This window comes from Ctenocephalides felis, unplaced genomic scaffold (genome assembly GCF_003426905.1).
Source record: "Ctenocephalides felis isolate EL2017-DRISC unplaced genomic scaffold, ASM342690v1 CF-g0.4_SCAFFOLD_03570, whole genome shotgun sequence".
NCBI classification, from domain to species: domain Eukaryota; kingdom Metazoa; phylum Arthropoda; class Insecta; order Siphonaptera; family Pulicidae; genus Ctenocephalides; species Ctenocephalides felis.
The window spans coordinates 243,757-253,914 of NW_020539724.1; the positions used below are offsets into that span (position 1 = coordinate 243,757).

The 10,158-nt window shown below is 27.6% G+C and overlaps 1 protein-coding gene across 2 annotated transcripts in view; it reads left to right on the plus strand.

The window, feature by feature from the left end:
* The first annotated feature begins 684 nt into the window (after positions 1–684).
* LOC113383174 overlaps positions 685–10,158 on the plus strand; it is a 15,903-nt gene continuing 6,429 nt past the window's right edge. The window contains exons 1-6 of one of the 2 annotated variants that reach the window (XR_003367710.1): positions 1,038–1,132; positions 2,208–2,341; positions 3,082–3,171; positions 4,433–4,551; positions 5,431–5,579; positions 6,077–6,149. Coding sequence is in view for 1 of the 2 variants with exons in the window: in XM_026621421.1 (XP_026477206.1) it covers positions 1,059–1,132; positions 1,462–1,668 (281 nt within the window). In the remaining variant the exon portion in view is untranslated. Of the gene's footprint in view, positions 790–862; positions 1,133–1,461; positions 1,669–2,207; positions 2,342–3,081; positions 3,172–4,432; positions 4,552–5,430; positions 5,580–6,076; positions 6,150–10,158 lie in introns of those variants that run through there. The other variant, XM_026621421.1, reaches the window with a different exon arrangement.

Genomic DNA, 10,158 nt, shown 5'->3' on the forward strand with positions numbered 1-10,158 from the left:
AATTCATTATATTCAAGTTTTTCATTTTTGATCAATATGAGATGTTAAATGATTTAGTTATTTTAAATAAAAAAGTAATATTTAAAAAAATTGACATATAATTTAACTCAATTTATTTAATATTTTAGACGAGGATGATGCCGATGCAGTTGCAATGTGAGCCACAGCCAATTTCATGATTCCCTGTTAATGAAATATCTCAATTTGGGCAATGCCTTCTGGACCCAGTGCTGGCGTAGAAGTTTCCCCAGTGTTTGCAAAAGGTAAATTTTCAAAAATATAATGTTTTGTATAAAGTTTCGTAAGTTTATACTTTTGAAGGAGAAAAGTCTAATTGTTTAATTAGCCGAAATGATTGTTCTTCAATTATTCAGAGATGAAATAACATAGTAAATTAATTTAAAAATATGGTTGAAATACTAGTTAAAAATAATATCTATTGAAATGCTGATGGCGCTAGTGTACATGTGACTAGATAACTTTTCAATGTCGCGATTGTATCCTAAATGTGACGCATTTAGTTAGAAGTCAAGTGTTAATTAATTTATTTTGCTGTTTATAAATGAGACAAACAAACAATAAATATATTGTACGATAATTATTTGTTTTTACATGTTAATATTATCAACTGTTGAAAGGAATTAGTAAATTAGTAAAATTTCCAAGTAATGAAAGCCAATTAATGTTTTGTGTAAAATGTGGTAATTTAACCTGCTGCCACATTGTGAGGAAATCTCTTCCAGTATAGCGTAATGTTTAATTGTTAATACAAATAATTATAAATACTTGGTATCAAATTATTAGACTGTAGTGTTTAATTTTAATAAATTTCCAAATTTACATGTTTTTTTTTTTCTTGCAGATGAGATGCACTTTGATAGCCCAAAAAGCAGAGTTGATGTGCCTTCTCCATCGAGTCATTGTGAGGGATTGATGCTAATAATGGAAATCAAATCATTGTTGAGCAAGACCCACAAAAGAATGTAAGCGATGAAGATGCTTTTCGGTGCCCCAAAAGAGTTGATGTGCCTTCCCCATCGAGTCATTGTGAGGGATTGATGCTAATAATGGAAATCAAAAGACAAAAATGCCGTCGTGTGCCTGAGGATTTTGCAACCGGGCAAAATATAAGGTAATTTGAAGAAATCAGTCAAATACATTGATCGACAATGAATATATATTATGTTTAAAATGTAATACACTTTGAATTGGAAATAAAGATATTGTTTAATTAAATGTACATTTTGTTTTTAATTTAATGCCCTTTGTTTACAATTTAATATATTTAGCTTAAAATTAATTATAATCCATTTTAAAAAACATTTGCAATAGTTTTTCCTGAGTTATACACAAATATTTAAATAATAATTTAAAAGCAATCACATATCTATTGATTTTAAAATAACTGTATTCAAAGTTTTATATAAAATTGTACTAATGTATTTTTTTTTTAATTTTCAGCAATGGCAATGATGATGCTGCCAAAGAATCATTGTTGGAGCAAGACCCACAAAAGAATGTAAGCGATGAAGATGCTTTTCGGTGCCCCAAAAGAGTTGATGTGCCTTCCCAATCGAGTCATTGTGAGGGATGGATGCTAATAATGGAAATCAAAAGACAAAAATGCCGTCGAGTGCCTGAGGTTTTTGCAAACGGGCAAAATATAAGGTAATTTGAAGAAATCAGTCAAATACATTGATCGACAATGAATATATATTATGTTTAAAATGTAATACACTTTGAATTTGAAATAAAGATATTGTTTAATTAAATTTACATGTTGTTTTTAATTTAATGCACTTTGTTTACAATTCAATATATTTTACATGCAAATATTTGAATTGTCATTTACAAGTAATAGCATATAATGAAAATTTCATATGGGATCATATTAACTTGGTTGTTTTTAATTTCCGATGGAAGCAACAAAATAATGTAAGCTTTTCATTGTAACTTTGCTTATTATTCAATAAAATAAGTCTTTATCTTTTATAGCATTTTTGATATAAAATAATTGTGAAACATATTTTGTAATTTTACTTTACATAGTCTTATGCTCATGGAATGAAATCGTCAACAATTCAACATATAATAATTTTTTCCCCTTAGTTTAACACAAAATATTAAAATCATAATATAAAAGCAATAAATGTATTAAGAGTTTTATATAAAATTGTACTAATGACTTTTTTTTTTTTAATTTTCAGCAGTGGAAACGATGATGCTGCCAAAGAATCATTGTTGAGCAAGACCAACAAAAGAATGTAAGGGATGAAGATGGTTTTCGGAGCCCAAAAATTGACGTTGCTGTTGAGGGAGTGGTGCAAGAACAACTGAAAATGTAAGTGTTTTTTTCTCTACTTTACACTTTGAATTAGAAATCAAGTTTTTTTGCCAAATATGAATATGCTTCATTATGAAATATAAATAATTTATAATTCAATGCATTTTGTTCACTGAATGTGATAAATTATGCTTAAAATTTAGAGATAATATCCAATTAAAAAAACATTTGAAATGTACTTAATTTATTATGTAAATATTTAAAAATTGCCATTTGCAATAGTGATAGTGTAAAATGAAATATTTTATGAAATTGTACCTACTAATGTTGCTTTTAATTAATAATAAAAGCATTTGATTGACACTTTAAACTTGGTTTATTATTCAATAAAATTAGTTACTTTATTAAATGAGCTTTGTTCATTATTAAACACAATGTTTAACTTTATATATTGAGTTTATAATTAAATATACTTTATTTTTAAATTACTGAAATTTGTCTTTAGTTTAAAATACTTTGCTTCTGTTGAATTCGTTTCTGACAAAAGATTTTGCTAATAAAATGTTTTGATTAAAAATTAAATGACTTGTATTAATTTAATAAATTATGTTTTGAATGTAATATTTGTAGTTTAATTAAATATAGTTTGTTGTTGATGGAATAAAAGAATTGAATTATATTTGTTGATTTCTAACAGACTTAATAATTTGTTATTTGAAAAATTTAAAATGAATTTTCTTAAAAAACACATAAAATAAAGTGAGACTGTTTAACTAATAAACGTTTTTTATTTTCAGTGCTTGCAATGATGACAACGTACTGTCCAAGAATGCCACAACTGATGCTCCCTAAGAATGGCAATCATGTATTGCGAGCAACGATAAAAAGTAAGTGTTTTATTTATACTTTGGACTTTGATTTGTTAATCAATAAATTTTTTCGTAAAATAAACCTTTGTTTTAAGGGGGTATTTTAGTGTAGAGCGACAAATTTTTGGTCATTTTTAAATTGTTGTAAAAGAAAGCAATCCATTTTTTTACAATTATAATTAATTAATATGCAAAACAAAAATAAAAAAATAAAAAAGTATCGACAATGAATATATATTATGTTTAAAATTTAATACACTTTGAATTTGAAATAAAGAAATTGTTTAATTGAATTTACGTCTTGTTTATTAAAATTGTAAAAACTGGCAACTGATGAAGTGTATGGTCTCAAAAAATTGGCATGTCAGTCTTGACATGATTTCAGCCTTCCTAGCCATCGAAAATGTAAAGAATGAAAAGATTATTAATTTACAATGATGTCGCAATTGGTTGAACTAACAATAAGTAAAAAAAAAATATGTTTTCACAAATTGGCGACTGTTTGAAAAAAAAAGTAGTTTTTTTGAGTTTCTCGAATGTTTTAAAAATAGTAAAAATAGGAATTTCGGGATGATTCTAGCTCAGACTATAGATAGATCTATAAAGAAGACTATCTGAAAATTTCAAATAAATTGGTCGAGTAGAACTCCAGAAATCGTGACAAGAGTATTAAAAAAGTAAGTTCTGAGAAACTTATAGATAGTTAGTCTTGGAAGACTATCTGAAAAAATGTTAAAGTTTTGTGTGAAGCCAAACCAGTATAGAGACCGAGTCAGTAAAATGCCTATATCTCCAAAAATACACTAGAATACCCCCTTAAAATGATTTAAAATGACTTGTTTGAATTTAATAGACTTTGTTTAGAATTTAATAGTTGTAGTTTATAATAGATTAGTTTTAATTAAATATCTTTTGTTATTAATTGAAATTAAAAAAAATATAAATATACTGTATTATAAATTCATAGTTAATGACTTGACAATTTTATTTACACTTAAGACTTTATTAATGTATTTAATTTTGAAAGAAAAGATTGTTTGAATAAAATGTTTTGATTATAATGGAAATGACTTGTTTTAATTTAATAGACTTTGTTTTGAATGTAATAGTTGTAATAGTTGATGTTAATTAAACATCCTTTTTTTTATTGGAATAAAAAAATATAATTATACGACTTTCTTTAATTTCTTATATAAAAATTCAAATTTGTAGTTTACTTAAAAATTCAATGAAATAGATTGAGGCTGTTTAACTAATAAATGTATTTTTTCATTTTCAGTACCTTTGATGAGTACTACCCACTTGCCACTGCCCAAGAATGCTATTACTGATGATGGTGCTTAAGAATGATGACGGTCCACCCCGAGCCACTGTCACTTGGATGGCGTTTGAAGAAATGTAAGTATTTATATTTTTATAAGTACTTATTAATAAATAGACTTGTATAAAATAAACTTTTGTGTTAAAGTGAATAAACTTTGTTTGGAATAAATAATTTAACTGAATTAATGAATGATTACAATCAAATAAAGATTTTTGGAATAAATTTAACAAGTTTTTTTTTACTTAAAAAATATTTAGCTAATATATTGTTTAAAATCAACTTTAGTTTTAAAGTGAATAAAGTTTGTTTGGAATAAATAATTGAACTTAATTAATGTATGATTACAATCAAATAAAGATTTTTCGAATTAACTTAATAATATTTTTTTTACTTAAAAAATATTAAAGTAATATATTGTTTAAAATAAACTTTTGTTTTGAAGTTAGTAAACTTTGTTCTGAATAAATAATTGAACTTAATGATTAATGATTCCAATTAAATTAATAGCTTTTGAATAAACTTTATAAATTTTTTTATTTGATAGTAGTTACTTGAAAAATATTTGATTGTATTTAACTAATAAATTTATTAATACTTATTAATTATTAGACTTGTTGAAAATAAATTTTTTTTGCAAAGTAAATAAACTTTGTAACAAATAATTAATTTAATGTAATAATTAATAATTAAATAATTCAAATAACTCAATTTGATTGTAATCATTCATTAATTAAGAGTTTTCGAATCAACTTAATAATTTTTTTTTAACTTAAAGAATATTTAAGTAATAAATTGTAATAGCTGGTGTCAATTAAATATCCTCAGTTTTTAATAAATTAAAAAAAAATTATAAATCAAGACTTGTTAATTTGTTTACTAAAATGTATTTTACTTAAAAAATAATGAAATAAATGAAGACTGTTTAACTAATAAATGTATTTTCTTATTTTCAGTGTCTTTGATGAGTACTATCCCAACTTGCCATTGCCCAAGAATGCTATTACTGATGATGGTGCTTAAGAATGATGACGATCCACCCCGAGCCACTGTCACTTGGATGGTGTTTGAAGAAATTGTGGATTGTTTGCAGCGATTATTAAATGTAAGTATTTATATTTTTATTAGTACTTATTAATGAATAGACTTGTATAAAATAAAGTTTTGTTCTAAAGTAAATAAAGTTTGTTTGAAATAAATAATTGAAATAACTTAATTTGATTGTAATCATTCATTAAGACTTTGAATTAACTTGATAATATTGTATAAAATAAACTTATTGTATAAAATAAACTGATTGTATAAAATATTTGACTTGTATAAAATAAACTTTAGTTTTAAAGTGAATAAACTTTGTTTGTTCAAGACTTTTCGAATGAATTAAACAATTTGTTTTGACTTTAAAAATATTTAGCTAATATATTGTTTAAAGTTTTGTTTTAAAGTGAATAAACTTTGTTCTGAATAAATAATTGAACTTAATGAATGATTTCAATAAAATGAATAGCTTTCGAATTAACTTTACAAATTTGTTATTTGATTGTAGTTACTAGTAGAAAAATATTTGATTGTATTTAACTAATAAATTGTTTTTATTTTCAGTAGCTGCATGCATTGGTTATACTTTGATGGCATTGAAGAATTGTGCAAACAAAGAGGGGAAAGTGGCTGCGAGCATCTACGCAAAGTAAGTGTTTTATTAATATTGTAAAGTATTAAAAAGTCGATGTTGATTAATTAACTTGATTAATCAACAAAGACTTTGCGATGAAATACACTTGGTATTTCAATGCAAAGTCTTTGTTAATTAATCATGTTGATTAATGAACAAGGACTTTGTGTTGAAATACACTTTGTATTTCAATGCAAAGTCAATGTTAATGAATTAACAAAGACTTTGTGATGAAATACACTTTGTATTTCAATGCAAAGTCGATGTTAATTCATTAACAAAGACTTTGTGATGAAATACACTTTGTATTTCAATGCAAAGTCGATGTTAATTCATTAACAAAGACTTTGTGATGAAATACACTTTGTATTTCGATGCAAAGTCGATGTTAATGAATTAACAAAGACTTTGTGTTGAAATACACTTTGTATTTCGATGCAAAGTCGATGTTAATGAATTAACAAAGACTTTGTGATGAAATACAAAGTGTATTTCGATGCAAAGTCGATGTTAATGAATTAACAAAGACCTTGTGTTGAAATACACTTTGTATTTTGATGCAAAGTCGATGTTAATGAATTAACAAAGACTTTGTGATGAAATACACTTTGTATTTCGATGCAAAGTCGATGTTAATTCATTAACAAAGACTTTGTGATGAAATACAAGTGTATTTCAAGTCTTTAGAAATAAGATTTTAATTTTATTGTTTCTGATACTTATGTTTGTTTTTTCTTCCAGACTTGGACACTTTGGATGGTCTCCCAGACTTTGATGCCGATGATGTTCAAAAATTTCAAGACTTGGCAAATCAAGCTTGGCTGACTAGTTGCTGCGCTCGAAATTGTAAGTTCCTAAATTTTAGACTTTAATTTTATTCTTCATGAAATTGATTTTGATACTTATGTTTATTTTTTTGTTCCAGACTTTGCCACTTTCGATGTTCTTCCAGACTTTGATGCCGATGATGGCCTTCCACAAATGATGAAGACTTTTCAAGACTTTGTAGAATAATTGATGAAATAAAAATGTTTAAAAGAAAAAAAAAGACTTTCATGTTTGTTTGTTTGTTTGTTTTTGTCTTTGTTCACAGATGTTCCTGCAGACTTTGATGCCGATGATGTCTTCCACAAAATGATTCAGACTTCCAACTCAAGCTTCGCTGACTGATTGCTGCGTTTTTTTCAACCGACCCGATTAAATGTAAGTTTTTAAAATTGAGACTTTAATTTTATTTCTCATGCAAATGATTTTGATACTTATGTTTTTGTTTTTCTTTACAGATTGATGGATTGAAGACTTGGATACTTGCATCGTCTTCCAGACTTTGCTGTCGATGATGTTCTTCCACAAATGCAAGATTTTCAAGACTTGGCAAATCAAGCTTTGCTGACTATTTGCTGCGTTCGAAATTGTAAGTTCTTAAATTGAAGACTTACAATTTTGAACGCAGCAAATAGTCAGCAAAGCAGGATTTGATAAGTCTGGATTGCATTTGTGGAAGAAGAACATTATCGTCATCAAAATTTCAAAGTGTGGAAGAAAAAACAAAGATAAGTATCGAAATCAATTTCATGGAGAATAAAATTAAAGTTCCTAAATGTAAGACTTTAATTTAATTTTCCATGCAATTGATTTTGATACTTTGTTTTTTCTTCCAGACTTTGAAATTTTGCTGCCGATAATGTTCTTCTTCCACAAATGCAATCCAGACTTATCAAATCAAGCTTCGCTGACTATTTGCTGCGTTCGAAATTGTAAGTTCCTAAATTTGAGACTTAGAATTTCGAACGCAGCAAATAGTCAGCAAAGCAAGATTTGATAAGTCTGGATTGCATTTGTGGAAGAAGAACATTATCGGCAGCCAAAGTGTCAAAGTCTGGAAGAAAAAACAAAGTATTAAAATCATTTACATAAGGAGGAATAAAATTAAAGTCTCAATTTTATAAACTTGCATTTAATCAGGTCGATTGAAGCGAGTGGAAGACATCATCGACATCAAAGTCAAGAATGGCATCAAAGTCTAGAAAAAAAAATCATAAGTATCAAAATCTATTGATTGCATGAAAAATAAAATCAAAGTGTGATTTTCAGAAACTTACAATGATCAGGTCGATTGAATCGAATGCAATCTGCAAAGTCTTGAAAATCTTCATCATTTCTGGAGCAAAGTCTTATCATCGGCAGCAAAGTCTTAGAGACCATCCAAAGTGTCAAAGTCTGTAAGAAAAAACAAAGTATCGAAATCAATTTCATGGAGAATAAAATTAAAGTTTCTAAAATTGAGACTTTAATTTAATTTTCCATGCAATCGATTTTGATACTTTGTTTTTTTTTCCAGACTTTGACACTTTGGATGGTCTTCCAGACTTTGCTGCCGATAAGACTTTGGCTCCACAAATGATGAAGACTTTCAAGACTTTGCAGATTGCATTCGCTTCAATCGACCTGATAATTGTAAGTTTCTGAAAATCACACTTTGATTTTATTTTTCATGCAATCAATAGATTTTGATACTTATGATTTTTTTTTCCAGACTTTGCCATTCTGGACTTTGATGTCGATGATGTCTTCCACTCGCTTCAATCGGCCTGATTAAATGTAAGTTTATAAAATTGAGACTTTAATTTTATTCCTTATGTAAATGATTTTGATACTTTGTTTTTTCTTCCAGACTTTTTGGCACTTTGGATGGTCTTCAAGACTTTGATGCCGATGATCTACCACAAATGCAAGATTTGCCAAATCAAGCTTTGCTGACTATTTTCTGCTTAAACGTAAGTTTTTAAAATTGAGACTTTAATTTTATTTTCCATGCAATTGATTTTAATACTTTGCTTTTTTTTTTCCAGACTTTGGCACTTTGGTTGGTCTTCCAGACTTTGACACCTCGGGTGGTGTCCCAGACTTTGATGCTGATGATGTCTTCCACGAATGATCCAGACTTGCCAAATCAAGCTTTGCTGACTATTTGCTGCACTCGAAATTGTAAGTTCAAAAATGAAGACTTACAATTTGAAACACAGCAAATAGTCAGCGAATCTTGATTTGGCAAGTCTTGGAAATCTTGCATTTGTGGAAGAACATTATCGGCAGCAAAATTTCAAAGTCTGGAAGAAAAAATAAAGATAAGTATCGAAACCAATGTCATGGAGAATGAAATTAAAGTTCCAAAAATGAAGACTTTAATTTTATTCCCCTTGAAATTGATTTTGATACTTGTGTTTGTTTTTTTCTTCCAGACTTTGAAATTTTGCTGCCGATAATGTTCTTTCACAAATGCAAGATTTTTCAAGACTTGGCCAAATCAAGATTCGCTGACTATTTGCTGTGTTCGAAATTGTAAGTCTTCATTTTTGGAACTTAGAATTTCGAGTGCAGCAAGTAGTCAGCTAAGCTTGATTTGGCAAGTCTGGAAAATCTTTGGAAGGACATCATCGGTAACAAAGTCTGTGTTTGAAATTGTAAGTTCCAAAAATTAAGACTTTAATTTTATTTTTCATGCAATTGATTTCGATACTTATGTTTGTTTTTTTGTTTCAGACTTTGACACTTTGGATGGTCCCCCAGACTTTGAAGTCTTTGAAGTCTTTGAAGACTTTGAAGACTTTGAAGACTTTGAAGACTTTGAAGACTTTGAAGTCTTTGAAGTCTTTGAAGTCTTTGAAGTCTTTGAAGTCTTTGAAGTCTTTGAAGTCTTTGAAGACTTTGAAGACTTTGAAGTCTTTGAAGACTTTGAAGTCTTTGAAGACTTTGAAGTCTTTGAAGACTTTGAAGTCTTTGAAGACTTTGAAGACTTTGAAGACTTTGAAGACTTTGAAGTCTTTGAAGTCTTTGAAGACTTTGAAGACTTTGAAGACTTTGAAGTCTTTGAAGTCTTTGAAGTCTTTGAAGACTTGAAGACTTTGAAGACTTTGAAGACTTTGAAGACTTTGAAGTCTTTGAAGTCTTGAAGTCTTTGAAGACTTTGAAGACTTTGAAGACTTTGAGACTTTGAAGACTTTGAAGACTT